Consider the following 16,215-nt stretch of genomic DNA (forward strand, 5'->3'; position numbering starts at 1 on the left):
ATTATAAATTTGAAAGGCCTCAACAAATATCTGATAGTCCCATCATTCAAGATGGAAACGATAAGGTCAGCGGTAAAGCTCCTCTTTCCTCAGTGCTACATGGCAGTCCTGGACCTCAAGGATGCTTACTATCATGTCCCAATCCGGCAATAAGACCGCAAATATCTCAGAGTGGCGGTCCAGATAAGGTCTCAGTGGCGTCACCTTCAATACAGGGCTCTGCCCTTTGGTGTAGCAATAGCCCCCCGAGTCTTCACAAAATTAATTGAAGAGGTCACAGCGCATCTCAGGGAAAAAGACACTCTGGTGATACCATATCTGGATGACTTCTTGATAGTGGGAAGAAATTTCTCTCACTATCAAGAACAAGTCAAAATAGTGATGGAGACACTACAGACCCTGGGTTGGCAGCTGAACCTCAAAAAATCCAAACTGGAACCAGCAATGATCCAGAATTTCTTGGGCTTAACAATGGACTCTGTGGTACAGGAGTGTCGCCTCCCAGAGGAGAAAGAAGAGAAGATCAAAAATCTAATCAGGGCAACATTAAAAAAACCAGAAATGACTCTGAGAAGGGCCATGTCAGTGTTGGGGGTCCCTAACCTCCTGCATTCCAGCAGTAAAATGGGCCCAGTTCCACACAAGAGAACTGCAGTGGTGTGTGCTACAAAACGACCTGAGGCTTCAGGGACAGTTAGAGCAGAAGCTCACCTTCCCGGACCCTGTACTCCAGTCACTCAGGTGGTGGTTACAGATAGAGTCCTCTCCGAGAGGAGTACCCTGGACATACACAGCCTCCAAAGTAGTCACAACGGATGCCAGTCCTTGGGGGTGAGGAGCCCACCTAGACACACTATGGCTCCAGGATCCCTGGGCCCAGGAGGAAAGAAATCTATCCTCAAACGATTGGGAACTACTAGCAATCGAAAGGGCACTGGAAGGATTGTTGACACACCTAAGAGGACACCATGTGAGACTCCTATCAGACAACCGAACAGCGGTCGCATATGTGAACCACCAGGGGGGCACCCGTTCTCAGTCCCTGATGCAAATAGCAAAAAGGATCATGACTCTGGCAGAACACCAGTTCCTTTCCTTTCTGCCCTGCATATCCGAGGCGTAGACAACCTGAAGGCAGACTTTCTGAGCAGGGACCACTTTAGGCAAGGAGAATGTTGCCTAAAAGAGACCATTTTTCAACGGATTGTGCATATGTGGGGGAACCCATCATAGATCTCTTCACCTCAAAAACCAACAGAAAGGTTCAAAAATTCTGCTCCCTAAGTCCAGCAGACAGACCATTGGCAGTAGACGCCTTCAGGATAAAGTGGACATCAGGTCTCCTGTACGCCTTCCCTCCAATATGCCTCATTCCAGCAGTTCTGAGGAAGATCAGGGAGGACCAAGCCAGAGTAATTTGATAGCTCCCTTTTGGCCGAAAAGACCGTGGTTCTACTGGCTGAGAGTGATGTCGGTGACAGACCCATGGGTGCTCCCAGAGGACCACGACCTTCTAACACAGGGTCCCTTCAATCAGCCTCCGAAGTCCGGGCTGCATTTGACAGCCTGGAATTTGAAAGGTCACTGTTAGAGAAAAAAGGTTTCTCAGCGGGGTTAATATCCACCTTACTCAGTTGCAGAAAACCAGTGACTACAAAAATTTATGAAAGGATATGGAGAAAATTTTTATCTACCTCAGGCCCAATACGGGAGGGGAAGTATCGATAGGGGCAGTACTGGAGTTTCTGCAGAAAGGTTTAGAGTTGGGGTTAGTTGTCAGCACCCTCAAAGTACATGTCTCAGCCCTGGCAGCCTTATTCAACGTCGACCTGGCAAACAATAGATGGGTGGCCAGGTTTATCCGGACCTGTACTAGAGCTGACTCTGTCCTGTCCCCTACTCCTCCTCCCTGGGATCTAAATTTAGTCCTGTCATCTCTGACAGAAAGTCCATTTGAACCGCTAAGCTCAACGTCAGATAAAGTGTTAACTTTAAAGACAGCCTTATTAATGGCACTCACATCGGCCCGTAGGGTTGGAGCAGACCCTCCATACACTCAGGTCATGGGCGATAGAGTTGTGTTAAAGTTAGATCCAGCATACCTTCCCAAGGTGGTTTCAAAATTTCATAGGGCTCAGGAGATAGTCTTGCCATCCTTTTGTCCTAACCCTAGTAACCAGAAGGAGGAGAGGCTTCATTGCCTAGACGTTAGGAGATGTATCCAGCAGTATTTAGAGGTGACAAAACCCTGGAGAAAGCAGAGGGCCTTATTTGTCTCATACCAGGGGGCAAGAAAGGGCCTTAAAGCCTCTAAACAGACTATAGCTAGATGGGTGAGAGAGGCCATCATGCTAGCGTATAGTAGTGCAGACAGGGCTGTTCCAGAGGGCCTAAAAGTCCACTCCACAAGGGCCATGGCGACGTCCTGGGCGGAGAGAGCTGACGCCTCCATCAACCGAATCTGTAAGGCGGCCACTTGGTCCTCTCCGTCTACCTTTTTCAAACATTACAGATTAGACCTATCTGCTGATCTCACATTCGGGAGAAGAGTGTTTGGTCATTAGTTTGGTGCATTATTAGCATTATAAACTGCCTTCGGTGTTGGAAATTTAGTAGTGTAAAGGATGTATTATTTATGTGTACACTAGCCTGCGGAGTTCTTCTCGTGCTCTGTAAAACAACTGATGCAGAGAGAGGAGCCGCCCCTTTTATCTTGAAGGTTTCCTGTCCTCGCTGGGCGGATCCCCTCTCTCGTGGTGCCGTCATGTCTCATGAAAAAACACATTACCAGGTATGTATTACCCGTGTTTTTTGCCCACTCTTTCATTAAGGCCACCTGTATGGAGTGCTCCACAGACCTTATTTGCATATTCTGTATGGAGTGTGGTCATATGGTCAGGTACTCCAGTCTTTACTTGGGAACTCTGCAGCTCCTTCAGGGTTACCTTTGGTCTCTGTGCTGCCTCTCTGATTAATTCCCTCCTTGCCCTGGCTGAGAGTTTTGGTGAGCTGCCCTCTCTTGACAGGTTTGTTGTGGTACCATGTTCTTTCCATTTGATGATAATGAATTTGATGATGCTCTGGGAGATAATCAGAGATTGGGATATTGTTCTCTAGCCCAGCCATGACTTGTACTTCTCAACGACTTTGTCCCTGACTTGTTTGGAGATCTCCTTGGTCTTCATAGTGTTGTTTGGATAGTGGTGCCTTTTGCTTAATGGTGTTGCAGCCTCTATGGCCTTTCAGACGTGTGTATGTACTGACAGACCATGTGACACTTAGAATGCACACAGATGGACTTCCTTTCACTATGCATGTGACTTATGAAGGTAATTGTTTTCACCAGAAATTTTTAGGGTTAAGGTTAAGCCTAAGGTTAAACCTAACCCTAATGCTTCAACGCAAAAGGGGTGAATACACATGAATATGCCAATTTTTAGATATTTGATCCCATAGATTTACCGTATTTTCCGGCGTATAAGACAACCCTCCAACTTTTTCAGTTAATATATAAAATCTTTTTAAATGTCGGGGGTCTTCTTATACGCCAGGTGTCGTTTTATAGGGCGGTGCGAAGGAGTGGTCCCGATGACGAGGTGAGGGTGTGCCTCACCGGGAAGGTGTAAATGAAGCATCGTATCCTTATTACCTCCTTTATGACAGCTGTGCTCTGTGCGGCTCTCTGTGCTGGGGGGGCGGCAGCTCTTTGTGTAGCGTGGGGGGGCTCCACCAGCGTCTCTGTGCAGCGGGGGGGCTCCCCGGCATTTCCTCAAAGCCGGGAGGCCCCCGCAGTTCCATTGCTGCGATACGGTGGCCTCCGAGAATATGGCCGCTGGGGGCGCCACATGCTCAGATTCAGATCTCGTTGCCGTAAGGTGAGCACAGGGTGGAGGCATCCCGTTGTATGTAGGCACAGCCCCCCATGTCCCTTCCACAACCCAGCCCGAAGGCTCCTCACCGCACAGCCCGGCATCCGCTCTTGTGTCTCCCGCCCGCTCCTGAGTCATCATCTCCATTGGGCAGATGGCGCGCGGACTCCAGCGGCGTCCTGGTCCCGGAGGAGAAAGGCGTCCAGGGCCCTCTCAGGATTCGAGGACGTTGCCCCAAGCTGTGCTTGGTTCTTGTATCTTCTGGGACCCATCCGGTAGGTGAGATAAGCGCCCATACAGAATGCTTTGGCTGCAATTTTGGTGTGCCCAGCGGGAGCTCCCCAGTGATGCATCCGCTCACGCCGGCGTCAGACCATGCCCCGTCAAATGCACATTTTAATTTAACATCCTGCATTTGAGCAGTCCCAAAAATCCCCCCTGAAGCCCCCATCGCAGGATTCTTGGCATCATTGGTCACTGACTCGTTCACGTCACCAGCAAGGATACACAGCTGAAAATGTGCAAGGGAGATTCATCATGGTTGAATTGGATCCTGTCTGATCAACTTGGTACCCCCGCCTCCCACCATAAGTTCCAAAACAAGATAAAGTTTTGCTCTATTATCACTGGGTGTAGCAGATCCTTAACCACTCCATCCTTGGCATCCCTGTGAATACAGCAGACGCCCATGTGTTTTCCAGGGATCAGTTGGTGGGGGAGAGTGTCCCATGCAAAGGTCAACAAACTCCCCGAGTCCAAGAATCCCAGCACTAGTACCACATTTATTGTTACGGGACATGCCTACGACCCCTCACCAAGATGATAGTCCACATTGTAGGTGGGGTAGGCATATTATGAACAGCGCCTCACTAGGCTGCAGTCCATCAGTTCGTAGTACAACGGGCAGTTATATGTCCAGGATTGTGACATCTCCAGCAGAGCAAGCTTAAGCAGCAGCCTTTGGCAACATGTCCTCGACCTCTTAGGACCTCGGACCCCCGCAGTGATGGCTTTACTACCCCTGTTTTGGGATTCGGGTTCCCTCTGGGTGCCCCAGTATGGGGATGTAACACCACCCAGCTTCCTTAGGGACCTCTCGACCACCTGATACCTTTCCACTAAGCCAACCAGGTCATCTGCATTTCGGAGGTCCCCCTGAGCAACCCAGGTCTGCATCGGCCTGGGAAGAGAGTAGATAAACCTGCCCATTACGACCTGCTTTACCATCTGGGCTGGGCTGCAACCACTTGTGTACCAGATTGAACATTTGAGAGCAATGGGGTTTATAACCGCAATACACCCAGTGGTGGATCCTTTGAGCTTGGACAGACATAGTCACTCCTGAGTGAGCCAATATCTGTTTTTACTTTGGAACATTCCCTAGCATCCTGTAAGGCTAGGTCATAAGTCTTCTGGGGCTCGCCAGTTAGATAGGGGGACAGCACCTTCGCACTTCTCCGGCGGCAGCTTCTCCCGCTCTGCCACCCTTTCAAAAAAGCTTCTGCATCATCACCCAGGGTAATTTTTGCATCGCTCGTCTTACCATCTTCTGGGTGTAATGTGTCGTCACTTGGACTTGGAGGAGGGGCTGCCAGTCTCCCACGAACGGCTTCTGTGTGGAGTTCCATCTGCCGCGTAAGCACCTTTTGTTTCTGTCTCTGCTGTTGCATCAGCATTTCATTTGTTTCTTGTGTGCCTGCTGCTGCTGTACCTGCTGCTGCTGTTGTTGGACCTGGATCAGGTGTTTGATCAGCTACGCCATGCTGTCTGACGTCACTTCCTGGCTTATGGCTGCCTTCACCCTGGATATGCGGTTTGTCCATCACCGTTACATGTCACGGAAAGTATTCAGACCCCTTTAATTTTTCACTCTTTGTTTCATTGCAGCCATTTGGTAAATTCAAAAAAGTTAATTTTTTTTCTCATTAATGTACACTCTGCACCCCATCTTGACTGAAAAAAGCAGAAATGTAGAAATTTTTGCAAATTTATTAAAAAAGAAAAACTGAAATATTACATGCTCATAAGTATTCAGACCCTTTGCTCAGACACTCATTTAAGACACATGCTGTCTACATTATTTCCTTGTGATCTTCCTTGAGATGGTTCTACTCCTTTATTGGAGTCCAGTTGTGTTTAATTAAACTGATATGACTTGATTTGTAAAGTCACACACCTGTCTATCTAAGACCTCACAGTGCATGTCAGACCAAATAAGAATCATGAGGTCAAAGGAACTGGCCAAGGAGCTCAGAGACAGAATTGTGGCAAGGCACAGATCTGGCCAAGGTTACAAAAGAATTTCTGCAGTGCTCAAGGTTCCTAAGAGCACAGTGGCCTCCATAATCCTTAAATGGAAGACGTTTGGGACCACTAGAAGGCTTCCTAGACCTGGCCGTCCAGCCAAAGCAATCGTGCAAGAAGAGCCTTGGTGAGAGAGGTAAAGAAGAACCCCAAGATCACTGTGGCTAAGCTCCACAGATGTAGTAGGGAGATGGGAGAAAGTTCCACAAAGTCAACTATCACTGCAGCCCTCCACCAGTTGGGTCTTTATGGCAGAGTAGACCGACGGAAGCCTCTCCTCAGTGCAAGACATATGAACGGCCGCATAGAGTTTGCTAAAAAGCCAAGGCGAGGCGTCCAGCTTGACCAACTTGGTGAAAAACGAATTTTATTCACTAGAACTTAATACGTACATAGAGGATAAAAATCTTCAGTACAGTGGCAGACAAGTGATGATATAATCATATCATCACTTGTCTGCCACTATACTGAAGATTTTTATCCTCTATGTACTGTATGAAGTGTCTTGATAATGAAGATTGTACTGCTTAGCCACATAGCGAAGAATGGAAGGAGAACTATTTGACTTTCTGAGAACAAATTGTTATAGAATAGTTTGCGGACTCCATATACAGAGCCCCAAAGTGCCAGAAGAGCAGAGTTCCCCCTCAAGTGATCCCATTTTGGAAATTACACCTATGTGCGGATTTATCTACAGGTGTAGTAACGATTTTGACTCCATGGGTCCAGAAACAAGCAGCAGTGGTTGTTGCTAAGTGAAAATTGCAAGCTGCCATTATTGTACCCATACATTATAGTGCCCAGTACGTTGTAGTTGCACATACATTGTAGTGCCCATACATTGTGCCTAGCTTGTGCTTCTGGAGACATAAACACCTAAAATTAAGCAGACTCTCATCGCTACAGAAATTCCAAAATTGTGGACGCTAAATATGATTGTCACATTGGGGCTTGGAAGGGAAGGGAGGGGGAGGGCATTTGGGGGAGGGGGGGTGAGAAGCCATAAATCTTTTCCAGAACCCTTATGCTACCAGTAATGTGTAAGTTCCCTATATTGACAGATGACGGACCTGAGTGGGGACTTACTTTTTTGTGGATTGAGTTGAAGCTTTTATTGGGAACATTTTGCCAAACATTTTCAATCACATTTACCCTGTACTCTATGCTGTGCACTTACAACGGGGTTTCCATCTAGCTATAATCTTTTTATATTTCTGCCAGCAGAGTCATGTGAGGGCTTGTTTTTTTTGCGGGAGGAGTTGACGTTTTTATTGGTACCATTTTCGGGCACATAATATTCTTTGATCGCTTTGTATTCCGATTTGGGAGGCAGAATGGACAAAAGCCATAAACACAGGATTTTTTTTTTCTCTGTCGTTCACCATATGGTAAAAGTGTTAAGACAGTTTGTTCTTCCGGTCAGTACAGTTACGGCGATACCACACTTTATATAATTTTTTATGTTTTGCCACTTATAAATGATAAAAACTATTTTGTAGAAAATAATTGTTTTTTATCACTATATTCTGAGAGCTATAGCTTTTTTATTTGTCTACTGATGGAGCTGTATGGTGGCTTGTTTTTTGCAGAAGAAGATGACATTTTCAAAGATACTATTTTTGTTTCCATTTGAATTTTTGGTCATGGTTTTTCTTTTCACAGTATGATGAAAATGCATAGTTTTTTGCCACTTTTTTTTTACGGTGGTAACTGAAGTGGTTAACTAGTGTGACCGTTTTATAGAGCGAGTCTTTCCTGATGCAGCGAAGCGAAATATGTCTACTTTATTTTGTTAAGTTTTGTTTTTACATAGACATACCTATTTATTGATGCAATATTTATTTACAGTCACTAACCCAGGGTTCCCTAACTCCAGTCCTCAAGGCCCACCAACAGATGATGTTTTCAGGATTTCCTTAGTATTGCTCAGGTGATAATTGCTTCACCTGTGCAATACAAAGGAAATCCTGAAAACATGATCTGTTGGTGGGCCTTGAGGACTGGAGTTGGGGAACCCTGCACTAACCAACCAAAGGTTCATGTCATTTATCCCTTACAGGGAACATTGTGAAAGCTAAACTTAAAATTACCTGCTTTCATTTTCAATTTCTCACCAAAAAATAGGGTTTTTTTTATACATTATACAGCTCTGGCAAAAATTAATAGACCACTGCACAGTTTTATAATAATCAGCTTCTCTACATGTCTGACAGCATTCCATTCCAGTGTCAGTTGAATTCCAACCAGAGTACACCTCATTCTACTTAATGTGCTTCTGATTAGGTGATCACCTGAACCAAATCTTATTTAACGAAGGAAAGAATAAAAAAATCCTGCTGTGGTGCTCACAATCCTCTTGCAATAGGACTAACTGGATGGCAAAACAAGTGCAATTAATATCCCAAAAGTAATAGGAATTAGAAAATAACTTTTAACCATGCCAAAGGAGTTTAAAAGAAAAGTCTTGAGTAAGGAAAAGAAGGGCTCAATTCTGGCTTTACTAGTAGAGGGATACAGTGAGCATCATGCTGCCTCCATCCTTTAATTTTCTAAGATGGCAGTCCATTAAAACAAGGTCAAGCAGCAGACATTGGGGACAGCAAAGCTACAGACTGGCAGAGGGTGAAAACGACTCTTCACTGACCGGGATGACCATCATCTTATTCGAATGTCACTCAGCAACCGGAGGATGACATCAAGTGACCTACAAAAGGAATGGCAAATGGCAGCTGAGGTGAAGTGCACGGCAACAACAGTTCGTAACAGGCTCCTAGAGGCAGGGCTCAAGTCATGTAAAGCTAGAAAAAAAGCCTTTCATCAATGAGAAGCAAAGGAGAGCCAGGCTGAAGTTTGCCAAAGACCATAAGGATTGGACCATAGAGGACTGGAGTAAGGTAATCTTCTCTGATGAGTCTAATTGTCAGCTTTGTCCAACACCTGTTCTTCTAATGTTTAGACGGAGACCTGGAGAGGCGAACAAGCCACAGTGTCTTGCACCCACTGTAAAATTTGGCGGAGGATCGGTGATGATCTGGGGATGCTTCAGAAAGGCTGGAATTGGGCAGGTTAATCTTTGCGAATGATTTACGAATCAAGCCGTATACAAGGTTATCCTAGAGAAAAAAAAGTTGATTCCTTCTGCTCAGGTAATGTTCCCCAACTCTGAGGACTTGTTTTTCCAGCAGGACGATGCGCCATGCCACACAGCTAGGTCAATCAATGTGTGGATGAAGGACCACCACATCAAATCCCTGTCATGGCCAGCACAATCTCCAGACCTGAACCCCATTGAAAACCTCTGGAATGTAATCAAGAGGAAGATAGATAGTCACAAGCCCTCAAACAAAGAAGAATTGCATAAATTTTTGTACCAGGAGTGGCATAAGGCTGCCTAAAAGCAGTGTGAAAGACTGGTGGAAAGCATGCTAAGGCGCATGAAAGCTATGATTAAGGCTATGTACCCACGTATGCAGAAAAAAACGGACTCCTTCCCAGGAAAAACTCGCGTTTTTTAGGCGTTTTTTTTGCGCATCGCGTTTTTTTTTCTCACTTTTTTTAAGTGTTTTTTACAGGAGCATACTCCTGCTCATAGAATATAGTTAGAAATGCGGATTTTTCCGCAGAATTAATGAACATGCTGCGTTTTTTCCACGATGCTTTCTTTCTGCAGAAAAAAACGCATCATTTCCACAAAAATTGCAGAATTCATTAAAAAGAATGGGATGCTTATTGTATGCATTTTTGAAGCATTTTTACCGGGAAAACACTTAAAAACGCGAAAAAAACGCTTACGTGGGTACACAGCCTAAAAATCATGGTTATTCCACAAAATATTGATTTCTGAACTCTTCCTGAGTTAAAACATTAGTATTGTTGTTTCTAAATGATTATGAACTTGTTTTCTTAGCATTATTTGAGGTCTGCAAGCACTGAAAATAAATACAAAATTTAGTGCTTGGAAATTCGGAGACATGTCAGTAGTTTATAGAATAAAAGAGCAATTTACATGTTACTCAAAAATATACCTATAAAGAGAAAAATCAGAAAAAATGAAAATTTTGCAGTGGTCTCTTTATTTTTGCCAGAGAGCTGTATGTGTCAAAATGGTATTAAAAAGTTATGGTTCTTCAAATGACTAGTGATAAGGGAGTATACTCATTGCTCTGGATTTTCTGAGCATGCTCGGGTGATCTCCGAGTATTTTGGCGTGCTCGGAGATTTAGTTTTCGTCGTCTCAGCTGCATGATTTGCGACTTGTAGACAGGCTGAATACATATGGGAATTCCCTAACAAACAGACATACCACACATGTATTCAAGCTGTCTAGCAGTCACAAATCATGCAGATGAGACGACGAAAACTAAATCTCCAAGCACGCCAAAATACTCGGGGGACACCCTAGCATGCTCGGAAAAACCCGAGCAACGAGTATACTCGCTCATCACTACAAATGCCAAAAAAAACAAAACACTGGGTCATAAAGGCTTAAACTGGCTTTTTTGTTGCTGTTTTGTTATAAATTGTCCTTTTATAGATGAATGTTCTGAAACATCAAAGAAATACAAATAAAAATATCTGAAACAACAATAAAAATATTGTTTTTTCTAACTCTAAACAGATGGCTACAGCAAAGAAAACCTTCCATTTCCAGATTACGATTTGGTAGAGAACCCTCTTACAAAAAATCTTTATCCAGGATTTCACAGCAGCGATCTGTCATCTTATGCTTCTTGCCAAGATCAACTTTCTCCTCGTATCTTGGATAGAAATGCAGAACATAGAGACTGTGAATTATTTTCTTGTTCAGAGTGTGGGAAATATTTCACTCAGGAAGTCAGTCTTCTTAATCATAAGAGGACGCACAAAGATACTAATAAACCTTCATCTTTTGAATGTATGAAATGTCCTACCCAGAATGGTGGTTTTTGTAACCATATGATCCCAAAAGGCTTGAGAAAGTTTTCATGTTCACTGTGTGGGAAGTTTTTCACCCGGAAGTCATATCTTGTTCATCATCAGAGAATTCACACAGGAGTCAGGCCTTTTCCATGTTCAGAATGTGGGAAGAGTTTTACTCAGAAATCAGTTCTAGTTCAACATCGGAGAATTCACACCGGAGAGAAACCATTTTCATGTTCCGAATGTGGAAAATGTTTTACCATCAAATCAAGTCTTATTGAGCACCAGAAAATTCACACAGGAGAGAAGCCATTTGTATGTTTGGATTGTGGGAAGTGCTTCTACAAGAAATCAGACCTTGCTAAACATCAGAGGTTTCACACAGGGGAGAAGCCTTTTTCATGTTTAGAATGTGGGAGATGCTTTGCCAATAAGTCAAATCTTATTACACATGAGAGGAGGCACACTGGGGAAAGGCCATTTCCATGTTCCTTTTGTGGCAAATGTTTTACCAAGAAATCAATTCTTGTTAAACATCAGAAGTTACATACAGAAGGAAGGCAATTTTCTTGTTCCGAATGTGGGACAACCTTTACAAAAAAAGCTGATTTTGTTAAACATGAGAGAACACATACAGGGCAGAAGCTGTTTACATGTTCAGAATGTGGGAAATGCTTCACCCGAAAATCTGTTCTTGTTCAACATCAGAAAATTCACACAGGTGAGAGGCCATTTTCATGTTCACTATGTGGAAAAAGTTTTACCCAAAAATCGGATCTTAGTGATCACCAGCGAATACACACAGGTGAGAAGCCATTTTCTTGTTTGGAATGTGGGAAATGTTTTACTAAGAAATCAAGTTTAGCTCAACACCAGAAAATTCACACAAGAGAGAAACCATTTTCATGTCCAGATTGTGGTAATTGTTTTAGCCAGAAATCTTATCTTATTAGACATCAGAGAATTCACACAGGGGAAAAACCATTCTCGTGTTCGGAATGTGGGAAAGGATTTACTCAGAAAGCAGGTCTCATAGCACATCTAAAAGTTCACACAGGGGAGAAGACATTCACATGTTGTGATTTTGATAAATGTTTTACCCAGGAACCAGGTCTGGATGAACATCATATAATTCAGATAGAGGAAAAACCATTTCTAGACAACACAATGGATGACGAAAGTGAAGATCCGATGGTTTTTCCTCAAACATTCACCAGTGCAGACTCTTGAGGTCTCTTGTAATGTAGTTTGTTGTTCTCTTTTCTGTAAGATAATATCTTTTCTCTCTTCATTTTATAATGTATATTTTGACTGGACCATTGATGTTTGGTTATGTAATTATGTCAAATAATAAAACTGGTCAGATGTGACATAATTTGAAGTGACATCTTTTAAGTGTAACATCAGAAATATACCAGAAATTGGCCATAAAGGTAAGATTAATCACTGTCTTCTAATTTTACTTGCCTTTGTTTTCTTACCCTGCTCTTTAACCCCTTTCTGACATTGGACATACTATCCCATCCACGTGACCAGGGCCCGTATGACCATGGATGGGATAGTACGTCATATGCAATCAGCTGCTCTCACGGGGGGAGCGCAGGTGATCGCGGCAGGTTGTCAGCTGATTATCACAGCTGACACCTGGCACTATGTGCCAGGAGCAGTCACGGACCGCCCCCGGCACATTAAGCCCTGGCACACTGCGATCAAACATGATCGCAGTGTACCAGGGGCATAGGGAAGATTCGCGCAGGGAGGAGGCTCCCTGCGTGCTTCCCTGAGCCCCTTGGATCAACGCGATGTGCTCGCGTTGTTCCGAGGGCCTTCTTCCTGCAGGCCCCCGGATCCAATATGGCCACGGGGGCCTTCGGGGTCCTGCAGGGAGGAGGCTTTCTCAGTGCCTGCTGAGAAATTCTCCTGCAGTGCCTGACACTATACAGTGATTTTCCCACACTGGGACAAAGTAATAAAGTAATAAAAAAAAAAAGTAAAAATATTTTTTTTAAAATTCCTAAATAAATTTAAAAAAAAATATTACCTAATAAATTATTTTTTTGTAAATAAAAAAAACAATAAAAATACACATATTTAGTATCGCCGCGTCTGTAACGACCAGCCCTATAAAACTGTCCCACTAGTTAACCCTTTTAGTGAACCCCTTAAAAAAAGGCAAAAAACAATGTTTTATTATCATACTGCCGATCAAAAAGTGCAATAACACGCGATCAAAAAGACAAATATAAATAAACATGGTACCGCTGAAAACGTCATCTTGTCCCGCAAAAAACGAGCCACCAAACAGCATCATCAGTGAAAAAATGAACAGTTATAGCTCGCAGAATAAAGCAAAGCAAAAATAATTATTTTTTATATAAAATAGTTTTTATTGTATAAAAGCGCCAAAACATAAAAAAATGATAGAAATGAGGTATCACTGTAATCGTACCGACCCGAAGAATAAAACCACTTTATCAATTTTACCACACGCTGAACGGTGTAAACGCCCCCCAAAAGATTCATGAATTGCTGTTTTTTGTTCATTCTGCGTCCCAAAAATCGGAATAAAAAGCGATCAAAAAATGTCATGTGCCCGAAACTGGTACCAATAAAAACGTCAACTCGTCCCACAAAAAATAAGACCTCACATGAAACTGTGGGTCAAAATATGGAAAAATTATAGCTTTCAAAATGTTGTGATGCAAAAACTATTTTTACAATAAAAAGCGTCTTTTAGCGTGTGACAACATACAAACTCTCCATAAATAGTAAATCAAACCCCTCGTTATCACCCCCTTAGTTAGGGAAAAATAATAGAATTTAAAAAAAATTATTTACATTTTCCAATTAGCGTTAGGGCTAGGGTTAGGACTGAGATTAGGGTTAGGGGTGTGTTGGGGTTAGAATTGGAGATAGAATTGGGGGTTTCCACTGTTTAGGCACATCAAGGGCTCTCCAAACACAACATGGCGTCTGATCTCAATTCCAGCCAATTCTGCGTTGAAAAAGTCAAACGGTGCTCCTTCCAAGCTCTGCCATGCGCCCAAACAGTGGTTTACCCCCACATATGGGGTATCAGCCTACTCAGGACAAATTGCACAACAGCTTTTGGCGTCCAATTTCTCCTGTTACCCTTGGGAAAATAAAAAAATTGGGGACTAAAAGATCATGTTTGTGGTAAAAATATGATTTTTTTATTTTCACGCTCGTGCGTTATAAACTTCTGTGAAGCACTTGGGGGTTCAAAGTGCTCACCGCACATCTAGATAGGTTCCTTGGGGGGTCTAGTTTCCAAAATGGGGGTCACTTGTGGGGGTTTCCACTGTTTAGGCACATCAGGGGCTCTCCAAACGCGACATGACACCTGCAGACCATTCCATCAAAGTCTGCATTCCAAAACGTCACTACTTCCCTTCCGAGCCCCAACGATTGCCCACACAGTAGTTTTCTCCCACATATGAGGTATCATCGTACTCAGGACAAATTGGACAACAACTTTTGGGGTCCAATTTCTCCTGTTACCCTTGGGAAAATAAAAAAAATTGGGGACTAAAAGATCATGTTTGTGGAAAAAAAATGATTTTTTTTATTTTCACGCCCGAGCGTTATAAACTTCACTTGGGGGTTCAAAGTGCTCACCACACATCTAGATAAGTTCCTTGGGGGTCTAGTTTCCAAAATGGGGTCACTTGTGTGGGGTTTCCGCTGTTAAGGCACATCAGGGGCTTTCCAAACGCGACATGGCGCCCGATCTCAATTCCAGCCAATTTTGCGTCAAACGGCGCGTCTTCTCTTCCAAGCTCTGCCATGCGCCCAAGCAGTGGTTCCCCCCCACATATCAGGTATCAGCGTAATCAGGACAAATTGCACAATAACTTTTGCAGTCTAATTTCTCCTGTTACCCTTGGTAAAATAAAAAAAAGTTGGACCTGAAGTAATTTTTTTGTGAAAAAAAGTTAAATGTTCATTTTTTTAAAACATTCAAAAAATTCCTGTGAAGCACCTGAAGGGTTAATAAACTTCTTTAATGTGGTACCGTCAGGGGTGCAGTTTTTAGAATGGTGTCACTTTTGGGTATTTTCTATCATATAGACCCCTCACAGTGACTTCAAATGTGATGTGGTCCCTAAAAAAAAAATGGTGGTGTAAAAATGAGAAATCACTGGTCAACTTTTAACCCTTATAACTTCCTGACAAAAAAAATTTGGTTCCAAAATTGTGCTGATGTAAAGTAAACATATGGGAAATGTTACTTATTAAGTTTTTTGTGTATCATATCTCTGTGATTTAAGTGTCTAAAAATTCAAAGTTGGATTTTCACAAATAAACGCAAGTTATATGAATGAAATTTTACCACTAGCATGAAGTACAATATGTCACGAGAAAACAGTGTCAGAATCACCGGGATCCATGGAAGCGTTCCAGAGTTATTACCTCATAAAGGAACAGTGGTCAGAATTGTAAAAATTGGCCCGGTCATTAACATGCAAACCACCCTTGGGGGTAAAGGGGTTAACCATGCTCACATTTGCCCTCACCGTTTTTGCTTCCCTAATTCTCACTCTCCTTCGCTATCCCCAAACCCCTGCACCATCGAACCAAATAACTATCTCCCCCTCTCTCTTACCACCTACCTCGCTTCATCTGCAGACCTGTTCCTTAACCTCAAACCTCTCCAAATAAAATATAATACAAGTCAGTCACTCTCCTTCACCCACCTGCTTTACCTTTCTCTGCTTCTTCTCACTGCTGGCAGCATATCCCTCAATCCTGCCCCCCCCCCCCCCGTCTCATACATCCCACTAATCCTCACCCCTATCTTTCCCACATTAAGGCTAGTTTTACACTAGCGTTTTATTGCGCTCTGTTTCATGCGCACATCAAACGCATGACAAAAACATTTACAAACGCTTGTAAATGCGTTTTTTTCTCGCCTCATTGTGCGCGTTAAGTCAAAACTAGCAGCGTTTATGCGTTTTAAAGCGTTTTTCATGCATTTGCGTTTTTATTGCGTATTTGCTTGGTTTTTTTCTTGACATGGATCTGCGCTGGAAGAGTTTTCACTTCAACGTGGATCTGGAAATCAGGATGGCTCACGCTTATGCTTGCCATGAACAAAGGGAGAGAGAGACAGCGAAGACGG

The 16,215-nt window shown here is 43.3% G+C and overlaps 1 protein-coding gene across 2 annotated transcripts in view; it reads left to right on the forward strand.

Moving 5' to 3' along the window:
- The window catches only part of LOC141100172 (uncharacterized), a 136,676-nt gene that overhangs the window by 48,837 nt on the left and 71,624 nt on the right, over positions 1-16,215 (forward strand). The window contains exon 8 of one of the 2 annotated variants that reach the window (XM_073588461.1): positions 10,792-12,072. In XM_073588461.1, coding sequence (XP_073444562.1) covers positions 10,792-12,072 — 1,281 coding nt within the window. Of the gene's footprint in view, positions 1-10,791; positions 12,446-16,215 lie in introns of those variants that run through there. The other variant, XM_073588460.1, reaches the window with a different exon arrangement.

The sequence above is a fragment of the Dendrobates tinctorius genome, unplaced genomic scaffold (genome assembly GCF_039654945.1).
Source record: "Dendrobates tinctorius isolate UK_male_01 unplaced genomic scaffold, ASM3965494v1 ptg000103l, whole genome shotgun sequence".
NCBI classification, from domain to species: domain Eukaryota; kingdom Metazoa; phylum Chordata; class Amphibia; order Anura; family Dendrobatidae; genus Dendrobates; species Dendrobates tinctorius.